The sequence below is a fragment of the Cardiocondyla obscurior genome, linkage group LG15, assembly GCF_019399895.1.
Source record: "Cardiocondyla obscurior isolate alpha-2009 linkage group LG15, Cobs3.1, whole genome shotgun sequence".
Taxonomy (NCBI): Eukaryota; Metazoa; Arthropoda; class Insecta; order Hymenoptera; family Formicidae; genus Cardiocondyla; species Cardiocondyla obscurior.
The window spans coordinates 3,189,099-3,210,756 of NC_091878.1; the positions used below are offsets into that span (position 1 = coordinate 3,189,099).

Below are 21,658 nucleotides of genomic sequence, written 5' to 3' on the forward strand. Positions count from 1 at the left end.
GACTGTTTCACGTGAAATAGGAAAATCCGGGAATAAAGCAATCTCTGCCCCGTCAGCGCTCCGTGACTGAGTCCATGATTGCCGTTTTCAGGAGGACCCGGTAACTTGCCGGAATATCGTTCTCCGACTTTCTCACTCTCCCTTCTCCCGCTTTTCCGCCGCCGCTCAGGTTTACGCCTCCGATTTTCCCCGCGCCCAGCATCCTTTTCATTCCCCTCACCCTTTGCTGCTCCCGAGAATCTCTCTTAATCCGCGGCTCGGCACTTCATTCTCTGGAACTTCCAAAGACGATTAGGGAACATGTCGATCGCTCCACACTCCATTGGCGGGAATCTCGACCTCTCGCTATTGTTGCAGCTCTTTAACCCAAAAGTCAATCCATTCGGAATCGCGCTGTTCTTTAATAAAACCCGCCAAACGTGACCCGTGTCTTTTTCATTAATTCTTTTGACATTTTCTTTCTCTTCCTTTAATGTGCCGACTTTTTTTTTTACTTTTAATTAATTTAAATTAGTAACACATCTCATTAGAAATGATAAAGTCGTTGTTATCTCATTAAAGGTTAAGATGTGGGTAAGAGCGAAAGGTTAATGGCTTTTGCTACAACCCTTTTAAGCCGGGTCGTCTTTCTTTTGCGAGATTAAAACAAGAAAAGCTTTCCGTCGGAGTAACGAAGACATCTTTGAATTGTAACCCTTGCCAAGAGTATACGTTGTCCTCATGCATGTCAGCAATTGCGTTCTTTACATACTTTTTTTCTAGTATAATAGCGATCGCGAGACAGCTATTTTCTCCGACGTTATGTCGCCATAAACATTAAGACCGCGCTAAAATATCTTACAGGATTTATTTCTTTATTTCGAAGATCTTTGAATTAATTCTTTTTTAATTTAATGTTGAATTTTTTTTCCTTTTCTTATTTTTTACTTTAATTCTGATATCTTGACATTTACTGACATCTTCACATTATTAAGTTTATTAATTTTTATGGCACTTGAGACTTGCCTGGCGCAAAAAAAAAAAATAAATTTAAAAGTGGCGACTTGGCGACTGGATCACAGTACACCGCGCGATGATGTATGAAGACAGAAATCGCCACCCGTGACGGTTCGGCGGACATTTTTAATCCGACAAAAGTTTGTGAATTACACTTAGCTAGCGCGGGGTGTCCAGATAGAAAGAGAAGGAAGAGAAGTAAAAAGGATTATGTTCCTTCTAATGGTTCTTATTCCCTCAGACTTGCGTTTCACTCGTTCGTTCCTTTTTTTTCGTCTTCGCCCCCTTTAAGCCGCGAACATTCATTAAAAAAGTCTCCTCCCTGAGAAGCCCGGGAGTGAGGACCGAATACAGAAATGAAAATGGGACAAGAGGTTCGAGGGGGGCGCAAGACGGACAGGAATTGGAAAAAGAAATTTTTTTACCGCCCGCGGCACGAGACCTCCTTCGAGGATCTCCGTCCTCCTTTCCCCACTCCGGGCTTCCCGCCGTTTTCACCCTCTCGCCTCCACACCCCCCACTCGTTCGCGGTACTAAGCTGCGACCCCTTCGCGCATGCTGAGCCTGACATTTTATACGACTGCGAGGTTGGTTGCACTGGAAATAATTATGCCAGCGTTAAGCGCGACACCACCCCCGCGATGGAAGGACTTGAAAGGGTGAGATCCTTATAACGCGGCAGATAAAGTCACGACGGATATTTCTGCGCTTCGTAATTTAGTGCGACTTTCTGCATTTTTCATCTCGCGCATATTCAAAGATTTTTGCATCGGAAGAAACATGTGGTCGAATCATGCGGTTTTCTGTTTGAATTAAGGTGAGTTTTCGCCAGTGTAACGTGAGCCGTTTATCGTATTACCGATATCTATTAGCGTGATTAGCAAATTAATTAATATTTACATGTTTCTATTAATATATTTGCGTTTATATAATTATAGTATTACAATTGCAATGTCGCATAATATTATAATATGATAATACTTTCAGTAATGGTATAATATTTGCTGGTTAGCATAATATTTTATTATAATATTTTTTTTAATTAATATTTATGTCGGGCATTATTTTTGTACGGCTCGAGAAACGAGGGGGGGAGGCAGGGAGGAAGGAAGGGATGCAAAGAGATTCTTGAATAATTTTATTCAGTTCGACGCGATCGCTTTGCGAGTCAAGCGAGTCGTTGCGGCGCGATCGATAGGGGTAGCCGCCTTCTTCCTCGCGATCGTTCGTAAAAATCGGCGACTCGTTTTCCGCACGCCAAGCGGGGTTCGAGCCGCGGAATGTTGCCGCGTATTAGCATAACAAGATTCTCTCGTGCACGTAATGTGAGGGCGGCTCGGGGATGCAGGACGTAGGGGCGCGCCGATCTGCCCCTTTCCTCCGGCCCCTCGCAGATTTGCATGGCCCATTTAAATGCAATTTCTTTTCCCTCGATCGAGGAATTACGTGAATACGCAATCCGTCCAGCCGCAAAGTTCGCGTGTACTTCCCGCCGTAGGATTAAAGGGACTCGTGCTCGAGGGCCTCCGCCGACCGGGAGGAAATGCGATTTTATAACCTCTCGGCGGAGACCCGGTTACTTTTTCCACCGACGTATCGATCCGCTCTCATTCTTCTAACTAAAGATCAAAAGATCCGAACAACTGAATGAACCGCGGTCCACTATAATCCTTTCTCCGTCTCTTTGAAACAATTCTCCCGTGAATAAACCCTCTATCTTCACGCTAAAGATAAACTCTGAGGGAAAGAAGCTTATAACGATATTCGTTTACTTCGTACTTCTTTCAGAAATATCAGGTAAATTTTTTTTTTCCGCTTCCGACGCGTTGAAAAATTACTTATCCGTAACACCGAGATAAATTAGTCCGGAACAATATCTTAAGGAGCACCTTGCTGTTTCTAAGTTTGTGACACGGAGAATTACATCCCTAGAATAACACGATGTATGCAAATACTGCTTAGAACACAATATTTACAATTAATTAAGAGCCCCCAAGCCCTCCAAGTTTCGATAAGACTGAGAGTTTGATATCTCTCAGGAATCGCATTACCGCTGGAGATTCATTAATGTAGAACGTAATCGACGACCGCGCGTCCTTTATTAGCTCTCGTGTGAGTCGATGCGGCTAGTCGGTTTCGTAACAATAAATCGGTTTACCGTCGGTGGAGATTGTCGAAGTTCAGGGCCAGGACCGCCGGGGATTAGCCCCGGCCTGTCCGATATATGTATTCGACAGTAGGGAAGCGGAACGTCGCGGGGACACCATATGCAGGAACGCGCGGTACGAGGAAAGTTTCGGAAGTTGTTATTACTTTTAGCATCCGAGCGGTGCGCCGGCTGTATAATGCGGCCACTACCGTCGCGCACGCACGCTTATACACGTAATAAGCAGTCCGCCAACTTTCTACCGGCCGTCAAAACTTTTTGCGAAGGTGGACCGCGTTTCTATTAGGTCCTCGCGGCGAATCGGGTCACTCGTCGTCGCGCCAAATCTCTATATCTTCGTACGGGCGAACGTATCCGGTTCGCTCTCTGTTTTTGCGAAAAATTACCTCGCCGCGTTCAGAGTCGCCGTGATAAAAGTTTCACCGGGAGCTTTCCAGAATTTCAAATTACACGATTTTATTTTTAACCTCTTGAAAATATTTAATCCCCAGCTTTAAGATATTAAAGACCCTTTCACGGCAAATACGTTTTTCACTCGGGGACTTTATTGTAAATATTTTATTTTTACACCGTGGCTCGGATTTCTGAAAAAAGCTGCATTACCACTTCATGGTTATTAATGTATCGAGCGATAAAAATTAAAAGTAAAGAAGAAACGTGTGGGAGATGAAAAAAACACGGCATCTTCGCATAACGTTATTAAAAAGCGATAACAAAGTATCAAATTGTTGATTACGCTGAGATTTGTATCGGTATTTTTTATGTATGTACAAGGCACTGTTTGCGAATCTCATAACGAACGCCGTGAAATGTAAAATAAACATCGGAAATACGATATTTAATATAATTTTTATTTTTTAAAAATAATATATGAAATAAAAGTTATTTTTAAAGTACGGGAAATTTTTTTACATTAAAAAAAATATATTTTTTAATTTAAAGCAGTATTCAAAATTTCTGAAAAACTCGCGAGTGCCTTGTCATAAAATTATTTTACTCAGGCAAATGCCATTCATTTTCGATGCATTCCTAAAGGTCGAAGAGTCCGATTGACAGTCCGCGGGAGACAAACGAGGTAAATGAGACACGTAATTGATTTCGCCGGCCATTCGCAACGTAATTAAAAAGCTTCCGATAACACGGGGTCGGTCATTGTTACGCAATGGAGCACGGACTCGCGTTCGTCAAGTATTGAAGTTATGTGGCGTTACAGTTCGCAACGAAATTACGTCCGCTGAACGTAAGTTGCGAAATTTGCATTTAACCTCGGCCTCTTGCGCAGCAAACTGCACCGCGTCGTGGATAATCGAATTGCGAATGCCTTTTCATTCCGCCGAACTATCATCGCTCATTTGCGCGAGCCGTCTAAATTATTTCGCCGCGGCATTTAGCGCCCTTACATTGTTAAATGCGCGAGCGTTAAACGGCATTCGGTGGGCTATCGATATTTTGCGGAGCGGCGAGAGCAAAGTTTAAATTATATTCATTAATTATTCTGAGTCAGGTTCAGTCGCTGGATAACATTTTTCAATTAAACACAAATTAGTTATTTAATCCTCGACCTCTTTTTCGCGGCTATACATCGCTTCCATGGTGGAAGAAATTAAAATGAGCTCTCTCCGAGCTTATCCGGACGGTCCCTTTTGCCGATATAAAAAAATACCGGGCAAATAATCGATCCCCCGATTACGCGGAGCCGGACTGAGCGCGCAACCTGATAGACGGTACGATCGAAAAGAAAAAGAGAGCTTTAAGGCAAGATTGAAAGCCGTAAAGAATAGTTCGCTAGTCGCAGCCAGTGACCAGGCTTCTCTCTTGCCCTGTCGGGAAGATTCTCTACGGTCCAATCATCCAGCAGCATCCTCCTGATGGAGCTGTCAATTGCAGAATTGTAGGCGAATGGCCCGTAATGGCTTTCCTGTAAATGCGAGCTTGGGGGCTAAAAGCTTACAAGCCTGTATCGAGAGGATAAATATTCAAATTGACGTAGAGTGCAGGTTTTAGTAAATTTTGTAACTGGAAAGAAGGCGCATTACCTTTTATGACTTTTTTACTTTTTAATCGGCGCTTTTATGCATGCTTAATTTTTTTTTTTTTTTTATTACATCTCAGTACTCGTTGTGTGGATTAATGGTGCGAATAACGTTAGATGGAAATATTTAGTGATAAATAACAGCAGCTGCTATTGTCGCGGTTGAAACTGTTGAGTTTCGCTAACAAAACCGCGACTGTGATTTTCTGGACCGTTTACAAAGTAAAAAAATAATCTTGAAGTATCCCCGAATTCGGGTATACTTCATTGAAAGCGTCTTTTGGATGAGAAAGAGAAGACCCTGGCGTACAATTGCATTTAATGGTTCACGGAGGAGAAGCTGTAGACTTGCGAAGGCCGAGTTAAATGGAGTCGCGAGATTCGAGGCGGAAGTCACCTCCCAAAGCACTTTGAGTGATGGAGTCTAGGGAGTAACAATGCGAGACGATACCTTAATCTCTCGATAATTCCTCGTTGACGTCCTTCCTTCAACTTTACCGTACGCGCGAGAATTCCTTGATATTGCAGAATTGCATCGGCGACGTGAATCCGCCGTCATATTAAGGGGCATTTCGCTTTTTGACGGCAGACTGTGCGCTGGGTTTCAAAAAAGCGCGTTTCTTTTAAAACAAATAAAAGGGGATAAATGAAAATTAAAAATTAAAACGTAATCCACGAGAAAAAAATTCGGCTGTAAAGCAAAGCACGAGTAAACAGATTAAAAATACAACGATCTGGAAAAACTAAAAATAGTTGATAAATTTCCTTTTTTTTTTTCTCTCTTTCTCTCTCTTTCACTTTTTTATTCCCGGCGTAACATCGCGAAAGTCGAGAAAGTCGAAAAGCGAGAAGATGCACTTTGAGAGAAACCGGGGAGTTAATGACACCCTGAAAACCGACGGAATGCGGACGCCCAGCCTTCACAAACAACAACGTTTTTTTCCCCAGACATTTTCGCGGGTGAATTTTTACTAACGCGCGTGCAAACATGCGGAATCGTTCGCCGTGCGCGGAAAGAGCTGTTTCGTGGTTGCGCGAAATTCCACCCGCCGTCTCTCGCCGTTCGTTTTCGTTTCTCACAGTCACGCCCGCTGCAAATTCGATTTACTCGCTTCTCTCCCTCCTCAGCGTAGAGGATCCCTTTGAAATTTCATTTCCCGTGTCCTTATCCAGTGACTTTTTATCACATTCAATTTTCTTCTTGATTTCGACGAGGACAAAAAAAAAAATTCAATAACGTCACGAGCTCGTCGTTGAAATTAATAAAATATGCAATTCTCGGCGATTATCGGTAAGAAAATTAAATTTTTTCTTTCAGTCTTTTTAAATTTTAGATACTTTTTCCTGTGCAATTTTTAATTTTTATAGTCTCACTTAATGCTGCAAAATTATTCTCCATCGTTAAATGGCTTCTACCGGAATCGGTTTTGTTATTGGAAAGTACAGACTCAGATGGGCTGTATACCACGGAGGCTTAACGTCTTAAATTCTGAGAATCTTTTACGAAGGCGTTGCAATATGTGGCAACGATTTATAACCACGCGATATATATATTTTTGCCGAGAAAACGGAACTTCGTTTCGCAAAGTTAACGCGAAAGAAGTGCCGGAATTAGTTTCAGACGAGGTACCACCTCGATTTCCATTACTAATCCCCGTTAATTTCCATTACTAACCCGGCATAATTAAGCAGTCGACAAGACTTTCCCTTTCCGCCGCTTCCGCCGGATGGTTACGTCGCTTTATAACAACTTTTTAACTTCGGCTTGAAAACATTCCGCTGATTAATGTATTTTCAGAAATAGCTTTCAGATCCTTGAAACCGCCTTATCTTTCAACGTCTCCGAACGTACTAAATTTTTTTCCCTTTAACTGAGACTTGTCTTTTTATTATATATTATTTATTTATTCGTTTTGTGTTTTTTTTTTACTATTGGATTACGAAAATTTTTTTCGTTCTTATCCAAAAGTTACGGTTAATTACAACCCATTCGTGCAACGTGGAAATTATTTAAACGGGCTAAACAATTCGAAATCGATGAAAAGAGCTCGATTTCGGAATTCAATTTTGTAACATTGGTATATTAAAAATTGATCCTCGAGCACGCTCTTTAATATTCAGAAACGAATTTCTGATAGCGTAATCGCTGGTCTATAGTAATTCTTGAATGGGATGTAATTAAAGTTAATTGCGGTGCCGAAAGTTCGTGCTCGCTCACCGGAAAACCTTTCGAAGCCGGAAATTGTGATTTCAATGAAATTCCGCGGCTCGGCATTTAGAAGTAGAGACTCGGCGATTTTGTAATGATTATTTCGTAATAACCGCGAGGTTTCGACACGAAGTCGCGGTCCGCGAGGAACGCTCGCGTCTGATGGATCAAGTTTTCGACCGTATTAGCGCACACGTGGCACGGAATTACATGTGGGAATTGATTCGTTAAATCTATACTCCGTGTAATGATCAGCGCGGCGTGAAATTAGCGCGGGATCATAATTAAATTAATAACCGGATTATGCCGCGTTGATCCTATAATTATCGTTTACACGCGATAAGGTTTAAAAGCCCGCTCCAGGAAATCGATGTAATGTGTTACGATCCCCGCTGGAGAGGCGATCTGTAATTAATATTCAATTACCTTTAACATATTGCGAGATTAGACGTCCCTTCTCTCGTCTAATTCTGTATTCTTTCCATGCGATAAGTATAAAAGAAGATTATTCAGATTGTAGATTAAAAAGAAAAAAAAAAATTTTCGAATATATCCGTTATTATAATTTTAAAGTATTACAATGTCTGTAATTATTCATTATTAATACATTTAAATGACACGTAACACTAATATCGTTAAATTATTATGTCGTTTTTATAATTAATTGTTACACGCATCTTGATATTATTTTTATTCTTTCTATAATGCATTTGTTTATTAAACAATATGAAAACTGTTAATTTTTAAAAGCTTATCATATTTTATATTTTTTAAACATGTGTTTCGAAAATTTATATTAATATACGTTTTAAATATTCATATGTTATTAAATAACATTAAAAAGAAATTAATTTGTTAGTAGATTTCTATATTTATAATATATTCATTTACATATATAATAAATATTAAAAGAAAATTTGTACGAAAAGATACTAGAAGAGTTTTAATATTTTGAAATCAATATAAATGAATATTTACTCGCGTATTTTACATAGGAAAAATTTTAAAGTCGAATATGCGCATAATATTACAGGTATAAATTTGTGCTTTGCCTGAACTGCGGACGTAGCAAACTATTTTTTTTTTTTGCCCCCTTCTGTTTTTTTACCTGCCTCGAAAATTTAACGTCGCTGAATTGTGCAAGTGCAACAGCGATAACGTTGCGCGATGCAAAGATCGCTCGGTCGGGAAAACATAGGCTTTTGCCATTCAATATCGAAATAGAATTTTATGTGTAACGGAGAAAGACGGATAAAGGGAATAGAAGGAGGCGATAACACGCGGGGATCGCTCTTCAACCTCCGATAAATCATCTCCGGCCATGTTTAATGCAGTTTTTTTCAATTGTTCTCGGGGTCACGTGTATTCACATCGTAATTCCCGCGGCTGCCGATTTATGGTTTAAAGATGCAACTAATATCCATTTCAATGCAACGTGGAATTTTTTTGCATCGTAATACGACGGTCGTAATTAAAATGAAATAACGTAAAGCATTTTATTCTTGCGACGAATTAATTATGTTTCATATTAAAAGCAACAACGTCGCGTGATTACAATTTACGTCAGGGAGTTTCGAATCGCGTTTCGAGGTCCCTGGATCTAAATCAACTTGCCGGCGCGAATCGAAAACCCCGGGGGATCACAACAAAATCTTTTTCGGCATCCGCGTGTCGAAAATAACGTCGAAAGGGCGCGATGGCGGGCCAACGAGCGAGATGGAGAGGATTGCGCGAATTCCGCGGCTGCAAAGCGATTTATGGGAAACGAACGTGGGCTATAAAATAACACTTCCCATTCAAATCGGCAAATTAATGGTCGCTTTCGTGGATTCTTTGTTTGGCCCGCGCGACAATGGCAAGCGCGCCTGCGCTGAGTTATTATCCCGAAATGTTACAGAATTTTCGGGGAGCGCCGATCTACCTCAGATTTTCGGCGGATAATTTTCCGTAAACCGGGTGCGAGATCCCGGCAGTCCGGCGACAGGTTATACGTGTCCGAAATTGAATTGGCGCTATACTTTTGGAACGTCCGGGCCCCAGGAGCAGCAGCAAAGATTGATCGGCTTGCCTAGGCTTCGAAACTATTATCTAGTTTAGATACTTAAGTCCGCGCGGAAAGTTACTCCCCGCGAGCTTTAATCTCTCTAAGCACGAGGTGATTATAAAGTTTCTTATTAAGTTCCCGTGTAGCACCACCACACGCGCGCGCTCGGGGCCGCCATTGCGATACACGGGTGAAAAACTTCGCCCGGCACTTCGACTATATGTAACTCTCAACAAGGGGAAGAAAATGCGAAAGTGCCCGCCGCTATGGTATTAGAACGTGTTTCCCACTCTACATGAAGCGTTATATAAGAAAGAAAGAGGCGCATTTACATTTAAACGCTGAGAACAGGTTCGGACAGTTTAAATACCGCTTCTCGCGGCGGCAAAGCCCCCATTATTACATTTTCTTTATTATACTTTATTTTAATCTATTTTGCAATTACTTTCATTTTTATCGCGCTTGCAATTTTTTTTTCTTTTCCTTTTTTTTTTTTTTTTTTTTTTTTTTTTTTTTTTTGTCTTTTATTTACGACATTTCGCGGCGAGTTCGCTGTAAAACCTCGTGAGCCGCGTAGGCTCGTTGCGTCTCTAGGTTGAAATTATATCCTTCATCTGTTTTCAGTTATTTCTTTTTAATCGGTTTGTCAAGATTTACGAATGCTTAAACGCGTATTTTACAAAAGAAGCCTTGACGCTAACGTGCAACGCAATTTCGTCTCGCGTTTACTCGACATTAAAGAGCTTCGCGTAAACCCGATATCTCATACCAGAATTAATGCATTCGCGTGGAGAGCACGGCAGGAGCTTTCGTCGTCAAAAAATGTCGATGAAAAGCGAACGGAGAATTGACGCGGATTTCTTCGACTGCGTCCGTTATGCAAAAGAAACGAGAAAAGACTGCGTACAAAGAGGCTCGCTATCTTTGAGTCTCTTTCTCAGGGATCGCGAGATAATTGGCTGATTTAACGAGATCACATTCACGATGCAGGGATTCGTGCCGCGGTAAAAGAAGCGTGTATTCCCGCAGAAGTGACTTCCGTTGAGAGACGCGCGCGGCTTTATCTCAAAATATCACGAGTTATTGAACGCTGTGATCTCGCTGCAAATAGGATAAATCTGATACAAATTCCTGAAAATAATTGAAATTTACTTTAATAAAGAATCTCTAATCGCGCCTCAGTCGCATCTTTTTTTTTTTTTTTTTCTTTCTTTTTCTTTTTTAATTTGTAAGAAAGAAAAGATTTTAAGCTCGCGTTACAGTATTTTTGCTCCCGCGAGTCTCGTCGGTACGCGACATAAATGAGCGTTCATTGTGCGTTGAAAAACGCAATTGCGTCTTAAATTCTTAAATTGCGCCGACCCGTGGGAAAGGGGAATCGTTAGCTTCCGCCGGAAGCGGTGATATCATCGCTTTCACGGCCACAAAGCCGCGAACGCGTTGCTCGAGCGCGATACTTGGCGTAAAATGGATGTCCATCGCGTAATGCCGCGTATTGTAATTGGACGGAAGTAGCGTTTTACCAATGCGTTTGCTGAAGGCGAATGAGATGCAAAACGGGGTCGGCGCCCTGCAACTTGACTCAATAACAAACGTCCCCTCCCGCGCGGCCACTATTGTGTTGATTACAGGTTTACTGGGCGAAATAAAAAGAGATCGTTATATCGCGCGTTACGATTTGCACAGGTAAATTGGATATCTGGAAAATAAACTGCGCCCAATGCGGGATTATCTGTCCATGGACGGACGCGTTTATCGAATCTCTTTCTGCGGAAAATTGTATACTGATAATAGAACTTTATCCTTCAAATCCTTTTGCGTTTGATTTCCGTCCGAACTGAAATGTAATCTACAAGTTGATTACTAGTTAGATACGTATCAAAGAGCGCCGCTTCAAAGCAAATGAATTCTGGCGTGTATTCTACGCTCTCTTGTTTAATTTTTCATAAGTGTGCAATTGACTAATGAAAAAAAAAAATTGTGTGTTTCCGTCAAAATGTGACAAAGGGCGGAATAAATTTTGAATTAATATTCCGCCGCGCTCCGCTTATGTGTGCTCTCTCAAAAATTAATTAATTAGACTTTTTCTGTTATCTGAATTTTATTTGGATTTAAATTGTTTCTGCTGGGCGTATTTACTCGACGTGCCTTTCGGCGGTTCTATCGCTTTAATGTAAAAACAGAAGGGCAAAATTTACCTTGAACCGGAGTATAAATATTGAGGTACAGGCAGTCTTCGCTCTGGTTTTTGAGGTATGGCAGCAGCCGCTTGAGGTAATCTGCCCTGCCCTTGGGCATCTTATCGCTGAGCTCGGGCAGCTTCTGGGGGCAGACGGGTCCGAATTTGTCCGCGACTTTAACGCCTTGCCAAAGGGCGCCGCTGACGGGTGGCATGAAGCGTAACGAGCCGATCGGCGGCGAGGCGTAGGGCACGCCGCGGAACACCTCGACGCCCTCGAGGTATCGATCGAGGGTGACGATCACGCCCGACAGCTCGCCGTACTTAGTCCTGACGATCCTCGAGCTCAGCTCGGCACCGGCGGTCGCTAGGATTAAGCCGAGCAGCGCCAGGATCGACGACGTCATCTTGACGCGATCACCTCCTGCTTCGGCGTCCACCTCCGCCGATCACTTTTTCGGCGTGCCGACGTCTCTCATACCGTCCTCTCGCGTCGCGACCACTTCCGTCCTAGCCGCCGCCGGAGGTGAGGACGCGCGCGAATTGATCCATTCCGCGGCTCTTAGGAACCTGCCCGTCTCCCGAATGCATCAGTTCCCTTCAAAATGAAGGACGGCTCGCCGATGTTGGACTTCACGTCGCTCAATCAATGTAAGATGGTCTTCAAAGAGGCACGAGCTGGCAAAGTCAGTTTGTCCCGACAGCCCTTTTGACGGTTTACCCTCCGAGATCACGATCTTGGTTCCGTTTAATATAATAATTTCGTATACACTGTTCTCTTTCGTTAGATACTCTTAAATTTGAACGATGCGAGAAGTTGACGGGAAACAAAGTGGGTTTAAAATTTTTTTCCAGGCGTTAATCCCGCGAGATTACGATAGCTTCGGACGACGTTCCTTTCGTCTGAATAGTTCGTGAAAAAAAAAAAAAAACTGGTCTCGAATCGTTCTCAACTATCGATTTCGATGCAGTTGACCTGCAGAAAACTGCGGATTAACAGATTGACAGGCATCCTGAGTTAAATCTTCCTGGGAGAGTTGCACAAATTATTATCTGTTTAATTAAAATTTTTTTTAGTTATACATTTAACTCGCGTATTTAGAAACGTTGAAAAGGTTCGAATATTCCATCGGTGGCGAACCAGCACATTCACTTCATAAACGTCATTATTATCCTTTACTTGACTTAATTAATATCGGCTTGACGCTATCGGGCTGCAAGTTTTAATGATCTTTGAACTCACTCTCTCGTCTTCTTGCTTCGCCGAACAATAGAGATTTTGCACACGTAAGCAAGTTCATCGTAAATTTATCATTAGATAAATGCTTGCTGATCCAGCAAGAGTGACGAGTAAATTGTTTATTTATACATTATTAAAGGAGGTAACTCGACACTTTTTCGCGACCGACTGGCGTTCAGCTCGAAACTTCCGGTTTAAAGGATCTCTTCGCGACGAACATCCGCGGCAAGCTTTTCAAGGATTCTCCACTCGTTAATATAAAAATGATTCTCACGCGTCTTACCGCTCACACAAAGGCGATCTCGTTTCCGATGGAGTGCTTAATGTATCGAAAGAGATAGAATGCACCGGCCCTAATCACGTTCAAGAACAGGCCGCCCTCCGAATATTTACCCGCCCGTTTGATCTCGGCGAAAATAAAGAAAAGAACAGAGGAAATAATATCTCAGCCTCGCGTTTAAGATTTCTTTTGGACGGATTAAGGATAACGAACGTCGCACCCCGCTCCCATTTTGTAATTCATCGAGCTAATCTCCCGATCAAATCGAACAATTACTGACGTAATTTTTCAGCAAACGAGCCTTCCGTCGGAGTTAACTCGCTGAAAAGCATCACGACTAAAGGAACTGACGTCGATTCAGTTTTCATTCTTGAAACGGAAAAAAAAAGCGAAATGCAGCGTGAAATTATTATTTACCCTGAAGAATTAAAAAAATTCCTCCTCGAACGATCCGTAAGCGTGGAAATGAAAATCCATGAGCCGCCTCGCTTGCTCGGCGTTTAAAGCGATACGCAACAAAGTTACGCGCTTCCAAGGCTGGGAAATAAAAGAAGCAGCCGGGTAGCTCGCGCCGCGCTCAAGAAGTGCGTCACTGTTATATTTAATCCTTTCACGTCTCCCTGGCGTGAAATGCAAATCTTCTCGGGAATGTGACGCCGCTCTTGTCGAGCCGACTCGTGTTTCAATTTTCAATTAACCTAGATAGATTAAAATCGCACCACCGATCAGAAGCTAATTTTCCTCCGGGACTCGTAGACAGACACTTCGCGGGTGGAAATGATTTCGGTGCTTCGATTACTCCAACAGATTCGCACTTTTCCGACTGATCACTGAGCGATAATGATCTCGATCGTCGGCACAGCACCACGACAGCGTCGTTCCTCCGCCGCGAAAGGTCAAGCACTACCGCACAGGATTTCTTCTGCACACAGCCTCGCGACGAGCATCCACCGACTCCTCACCGTCCCCTCCCACCCCTCCCGGCGTCCCGCGCCGGCACCCCGTCCGAAGTATTTCTTCAAACTTTGCCGAGTCGGCAAAATCGCTTTCCCGATAGGGCCGATTTAACGGATGCGCCCAAGTAATTTCAAGTTTCGTCGAATCGCGTCGGGCGTTTGTCGGAGGCAGCCTCCTCGGCACAGCTACCCGCAGGGCTAACGAAAGGGGCGCACCGAAAAATCCGAGAGGAAGGTGGTAGTGGAACGGGGCGACCGAAAGCGGCCACCCCCGCGTTTCTTCACCTCGTCAGGCCACCCCGGTCGCAGCGGATTACCACCCTCCTTGACACTGCACCGTTGACGTCAACCCTGGTCGATGCACCGCGACGGATCTCGCGTGACGTGATCAGGGGTGGGCACGGTGTTACCGCGAAAGGGGTGAGAGCGCCGCCGGGACGCTGTGGTATGCGACGAAAACCAGCCGAACCGATGTAGCCGACACTTCGACCCCCGACAGACTGGCGTCAGGCGACGACGTTCACCATCGGCTGCGCATGCCCGCGCAAACGCCTCTGGACTCCGTACAGGACATGGGCGGAAGTGCACCCCCGGTGTGGTCGATACGGCAGGAGGAATCGATCCTTGAACCGACCGGCGAGAGTTGTTGGTTTGAATCCGGGATTGCGAAAATTCTATCCACCCGTACTTTTGGTTTCGCCGATCCCCTTTGTTTGAATTAACCCTTATCCTTTAAAAAAAATTTTTTTTAACCATTTATCAGTATTGATTTCTTTCACAGTTGTCTTTGGAGAGGGGGAAGGTGTTCCAGTTTGAAAGAACAGCTTGCAGTTATTAATTTTTTGTTCATTATTAAATTTTTTTTATCACTGCCGAAAATACAGCGCGCGGTAACTACTTAAGTTCGATTGAGAAACGTTCACATATATTTTTAATAGTTTAGATAGATATTTGTTTTAACGTAATGCAGTATATGGTATATGAGACTTAAACAATACATTTGCAATCATCTTTTAATTTTATCTGAACATAATATTTAATCAACGAAACGTTCCCGTCCGTCTATTGGTATCATTTTAACAAAATTATGTGGCTTGTTTATTCAATTAATTGATAATTTCTATTACTTTATTAATTACATAACGGGCATTATTATATTAAATTGATTACCGCGGAATATTTGATTCAACGATCACTCGCAGAAATTTTTATAACAATTTAAAAAACGCAGGCGCATACAGACGACTTTGTTAATTTTAAAGTACGCTTTGTCTGAGAAATTAATTAACCATAAAAAATACACGGACGAGTGAGTTTGTTAGTTTTGTAAATTTCGACAAATTAGTGATTACTAAATCAATGCAGAATGTAAATGTCAGTCGATAAATAACGACGCAATTAATTAGCAGGATTTATTTGACAATCTCGGCCTGCACGCATAAATCGCGCAATTTTGCAGCCCGCGGCAAGGAATTCGCGATGGACATCGGGAAAATCCGGGAACGGCGAAATAAAGGAACTTTTTAACGAGAATTTCCGGAAACTAGGCGCAGCTGCGCAAAGAGTTTCTCCTCGCGAAATTCCACTTCGTTTCTGTATTCAACATCACCTTCGTGCTTTACCGTGCAGTTATGCTCGTTAACAAACTCTCGTCTAACGCGAAAGCCGAATTATCTCGCTGAATTATTTTTTGCCCTTAAACTCCGCGATTGAACGTACCTTTTACATTTACGCAACGTCTCTCTGTGACGTGCAGCCTTCTATCTTTCCGTTTTTATCGAGTTTTCCTGCAGTCTAATATAAGACATTACATTTGTATTCTTTAACTGGACGATTGATTTAATAAAAAATATTGTCGAAATATAAAATAATATTGTCGCAGCTATAACGATTCTGTATTGCGGGAAAACGGCGATAGTTAGAGCGCCATGCGCCTCCCTTTTTTTTTTTTTAAGGAATCGTAACTTTTTAGTTCCCGACTGAAAAAGGTGCAATTTTCTGAAAACTCTTCCGCGGTAAAAAAAATCAGAAACAACTTTCCCGCTAAGGCTGATACGAAGAATAATTGGACGAAGAAGTGGCTAAGGATAAGCTTGGAGAGTGGGGGTGGTTAAATATTTGCAAAGTCAACGCGAGGGGCGCCGTGCCACCTCTCGAAGGGGTGGAAATTGGCCGCCTCCGGCCACAAAGACGCCAAGCGGAAATCCGCGCCGGGAACGTCTTCTCGTTTGCGACACGAGGATGCAGCCTTCCCGGAACTCCGTCCGTACAAGAAGAGAGTTCGAGGACGCTGTTGAAATTGCAAACACGCACTAATTTGAAATCCCAAGGATGCAGAGACCCTGAGAACTAATCCGGCGACATAAAATTGTTTATTATAGCGTGGCAAGCTTCACAAATTAAGATTCTTCTTATCGCGACGTAAAGAATTCAAGAATTTTAGTACGTCTAAAAAATTTTTTTGCAATTTCAAGAGGCATATTAATTATGAAACTCTTTACGGAAGTCCGATGAGACAGTGAAACCGCTTGATTGATGGTCGATGTGATCGAGGTTGTTCTGCGGTAAAAAAAAAAGAAAAAATAAAAGGGGCATATAAAGGGAAAATGACGTCTCTTAGCGCGGCGCGGCATGAGAGTTTTTCGAAAAGGGCTCGAGACAAGGGTCGTGGAGTCGACAGGGTGTGACGCGAGAAATTCGTGCCCGGACTGTCGAGTATTCAAATCCAAGAAATCGATGCCGCTTTTCGTGTGGCAGAATTCTGGGAGCGTCAGTGACTATGAAAGTCGGTACCCGCAAAGACGAGTGTTCCGACCGTGCAATTCCGCTCCCAGGACGTTATACATAAATTCGGGAATCGGTGGGAGTTTGGTGGCACAAGCGAACCAGAGTAACGCACGGAATACAAGATACATTGTAGATTACGATGGTTTTTCTCGACAGTTGAACCGAGGGAACTTACCAAAATTAAAATAATTCTTCGTCCATTTAAATCAAAACAAGGAGATAAGTAACGTACTCGAATGCAAGATAATTTTTATTTGCAGCGCCCGCTACGCTTGGAATCTGAAAATTGATGGGAATCGTTGACATTCGCCCGTAGAAAGAGAAATTTCATTTTGTCGCGTAGCGTAATCCGAGGTTAGAGGAATTTTAGAATGCAAGGATACGATGCCGCGCTACAATTCTAGCTGGCACGACATTTCTGGACAAAGGGCATTTATGCGACCGTTTCAACGAATGTCGTTACTTTCACAGAATTTTATTTGTTTGTCGCGCGGCGTTTAAATAAAACAAGACGCGTAAATAAGTGAAAAGCGCCACGTCGCGTATTATTATTCACGGAATTGCTATACGTATTACAAATGCAATCCGAAGCCCGGCATTGTGCTTCGTGCCGCATGCGTTATGGAAACCGGGGGAAGGGACAATGCGCGTTTTATTATTTCGCTCTTTCGGCCTTTTACGTGCGAAATTCTTCTCTTGGTAAATTAAACAAATTGCACTTTTATGAAATTCTTTCTTTGAAATATCGATATAAATTCTAGAAAAATACCATTCACTTCTCTTCGAAACACGGTTAAAAAATCTGTTACTTTACACGCGGCTTTCATAATTTGTACAGATCAATTTCGGTTAATTTTAGTAACTTCGTAACGTTTTCGAATTTTGCACGTGATTTTTTTTCCGAGGTGGAGAAAAAAAAACTGGCGAGTTTATATTTTCATGCACAATGGCTGTGTAATAATAAGTATACGCTTATCACTTCTAACAGGGGTGTTTAATGCTCCGCGCGAAAAATCGTTAATTTTGCAGCTGCAACTGCCGCGGAACATTTAATTACTCCGCACGCGTCCCACATAAGTTCAACGCTGAAGCGAGGTTGATGACATTAAATTCTATTAAGAGAGCTCCCATTCGTATTTTCCGCGAGCTTAATGCGCATATTCATGACGGTTCATCGCATCGGCGGGTATTAAGAGCATTAAAACCGCGCGCACAAACGGAAAAAGACTCCCCGGGCTTTTTAACAATTTGACAATCGCATTTTTCTTTCAAGATATTTTAAAAATATCGGCGCTTCAGGTTTTGATTTAAACACCAAATTGACATTTGCGTAATTCACCCACACAATATTTATCCGAGCTGATAAAAAAGAACTTTTACACGCGTTGTAGTTTGTGAATATTTTTAAATAAGTAAGAAACATGGACAATTTAAAAGCTCCGTAAAAGTTCACGAGTTTACAATCGACGTGACCGAGAGTAGAAGCTTAAATAATGCAGGCTCTCGATATATTGTTTGAAATGTTGAAGATATTCAGAAGTGCGTTAAAGTAAAAATTCTAATCGTAAGAAATATTTTAAAAATGTATAACGACCAGAGTTTTTCTTTTTCGTTTGATTCCTTTTACTCAGCCGCGAGATGCTATTTACATATTAAAGCTTATTAATATTTTAAACAATTTCGCTTAAAACCGAGCCGTCGTGCACTCCGCGTACTAAAAATTTTAATAACTAACGAATCGACTGATGTGAAACTGCGATTATAAATTCCAACTTCCGGTGAGTTTATATTTTTCCGCGATTTAATTGTTGCGATATTATTTAAAACAATGTTCATTGTAAGCTCGTGGCAGATCTCGCTTTTTTCATCTTCGCATCTCCACAATGCTTTTAAACGCATTAACGTTGCTGCTAATGGCGCTTACACAATTTTACTTTATTTATATAATTAAACGTATAAATTTTATCCTCGTTACCGTGCAAACGATTTTTCCCGCCCGGTCGCGCGTAAGGAAACCTTTGCGAATGCACATGCGCCGCGTTTAGGAACGAGATTAAATTCGCAATGTTAATATTTGCTGATAGTTTTTGCGCGAGAGCAACATCGGACTTTTCGATATTGAATCACGAACGATACGCGCCGATTGGCAGCAAACCGAGCAAGCGGACAACCCAATCGATGCCAAATGGTCGAATTTCGGCCGGCAGGCCGGTAAATGCAATCGATCGGTTTAACGTCACTTCGAAGAAGACGCGTGCGCGCATTTTACACGTGTCTGCACGCGCCGACACGTGCGTGCCACTCGCACCGACCCGACTCCATTTAATTACCGAGCCGAGCGGGCTTTCACGGCCGTTAAAGGAAATTAATTGCCCCACCAACGTCCGCGCTTCCGGTTTCGACAGCGTACATGATGGATCAAGCAGAATTCCGGGCGGGGGAAGAATAAAAAAAAAAATTTCGCCCGGGAAAAAGGAATGTTCTTTCGCTCACAGTGGCTTTTGGGTATTACGATTCTTCATCGTTGTTTATGCCGCTTTGATATTTTCGCGGGCTTAGAACAAAATTGTAATGACGCGCGCGAAGTATCAAATGTAATGGAAGAGCGTCGCTTCAAAGAACGCTCGTCCAACGCCCGTTTTGGATTTTTGTCTGGACAGTGACCAGACGATCGATACTAGACAGATTTTTTTTTTTTTTTTAAATACCTTCTTATAATTTATGGCTAGTACCAAGCTTGTCACTAGTTAAGAAATATATTTAATCTGCGCGATCTAACCACCAGCTGCAAAATCAGATCAGCTGGATAAATTTTTACTCGGGCGGGCGTTATTACGAGACGACACATGATATCAAGCATTATCATCCGATGTCGTTCAATTTACTTTTATTATTGCGAGTCTGATTTTACGGGCCACCATTCTCTATCTTTGATCTATCCTCGCCTCAGTATTTATCGGACTTTCTCCCGGGAGCGGTTGCGAGATTTCCTTCCTCCCGACTCTCGCGCGGCAAGTTGCCCGCCGCTACGCTACTCTGCGAGTTACCGTAAATTGTTCTACTTAGCCAAGACGAGTAGTGACCCCGCCTGGCGAAGTTTAATTAGCTTTTAAATCCCTGCCGCTCATTATGCCCTCCTTTTTCTCCGCCAAATTGAAGGGACGGGGCTTCCTCTCCTATCGGCCAACTTCTCGCGCAAGTAATCGCGCGGAAAAGGAAAAAGGGAGCGCGCCTTTTCAGCAAGAAATACAACCGGCCGGGAGAATTTCACCGGGGACGACACCCCGAGAACCGATCGGGCCGACGGTTCGATTTAATTGGCCGGCGATACTTTTACCCGCTCGATACCGGAATACAAGCGGCGACTGTGCTCGATAAGTATTACCGCCGTGATAATTAAACGCGAGAGCGGCAAAGAAGCCCGAGATTGATATCGACAATTAATTCCTATATCCTCGTACTTTCAGACGGCCGCGCGCGAATCTCGCCCTTTCGATCTTGTCGCTCACCAGGTTACCCGAACTTCCTTCCAAGGCTCTCTCTTTCTCTTTCAATCCTCTTCGAGCATCCAGATTAGATCTCCGTTCGAATTGTTTCTTGAACAAGGTGCGCGAAGGTTATTATGGGGGAGAGACGTTCCCGCTGTTAGTCTTTTTATTCGGCGTTATCTCGGAAAGTAAATCATTCCGAAAGAAATCGGTATTGAGTTCGCCGAAGGCGGCGGCCAGGGGCATTTAATACGAGAGAGACATTCTTACCAGGCCATCACCAGTCATTTCCGGCGACACGTTGCGCGCCCTTAGCGTCCACCTTTTGATTTATCACAACGCGGGGGCCACCCGCGAGGTAGGCAGCCGTGTCGGAAGGCTCCTCTATACGCGGCGATGATAAATCTCGGGCACTCTCGGCTACAGGCGCCGCCGCTAAATCTGCGCGAATCACGCAGTGTGCGGCCGGTATCGCCGTAATAAATCGCGCTTCGATCGCAAAACCGTCTTGTAATACACGTACTACGCGCGCCCTCGCCCGCGAGAGAGAGAGAGGGAGAGAAAAAGGATCCAGGAATAGTGGAATTTATCCTCTGTAATCCTCGGAGGGAATTAAATCTCCGCGGATTGAAGCACCGGGAATAGAGGATGGTGTACAAGATCAACACGCTGTGAATTGAACGCTCAACAATTTCGAAAACGACAATCGAAAAGAGAATCTGTGTACTTTGAGATTCATAAAAATGATTGAAAATTGTAGATACGCCGTATTAGAAAGCGAAATAGAAACGACGGCAATAGCGAGCGGTAGTAATAGGTGTAATGTAATAAAAAATTGCGTTGTACCTAAAATCTCCCCGACACGAGGAGATCGGTGTCGTTAGAACGCAGCCGACGTAGCAACGTATCGTCATAGATTTCAGCCAATAACCGTTTCGTTGGGGAATTTCGTTATATTCACGGGAGCACGCAGTTTTACGTTCGAACGACTTCCCGTTCTGGACGAGAAAGATAGGGTATAATGAACCACTACTTTTATAAATGCCACCGTCGTTACGTATATAGAACGTGCATTTTAAGAAGTAAAGATATATTCATCAATCCTACCTTATTGCATTTTTTTTCGTGAAAAAAATATGTAATGTATTTAAATATAAAAAAAAAATAATTTTAATTTTAAAAATATAAAATTGAAATTAAAAGCGATAAATCTAGTATAAGGCGCAAATAATTTCTGAGAAAAAACAAGAAAAAAAAAAAAAGAAAAAGGGCTGAGACGT

At 42.7% G+C, this 21,658-nt stretch overlaps 2 protein-coding genes across 3 annotated transcripts in view; one reads left to right on the forward strand and one right to left on the reverse strand.

Annotated features, from left to right (window-relative positions):
* The window catches only part of Nlg-3 (neuroligin 3), a 125,195-nt gene extending 111,058 nt beyond the window's left edge, over positions 1-14,137 (reverse strand). The window contains exons 1-2 of one of the 2 annotated variants that reach the window (XM_070666438.1): positions 13,867-14,137; positions 11,647-13,186 (exon numbers count right to left, since the gene is read on the reverse strand). In XM_070666438.1, coding sequence (XP_070522539.1) covers positions 11,647-12,034 — 388 coding nt within the window. In that variant the 5' untranslated portion in view covers positions 12,035-13,186; positions 13,867-14,137. Of the gene's footprint in view, positions 1-11,646 lie in introns of both variants that reach the window. The other variant, XM_070666439.1, reaches the window with a different exon arrangement.
* LOC139108295 (uncharacterized) overlaps positions 1-21,658 on the forward strand; it is a 117,892-nt gene that overhangs the window by 50,973 nt on the left and 45,261 nt on the right. The window lies entirely within an intron of this gene.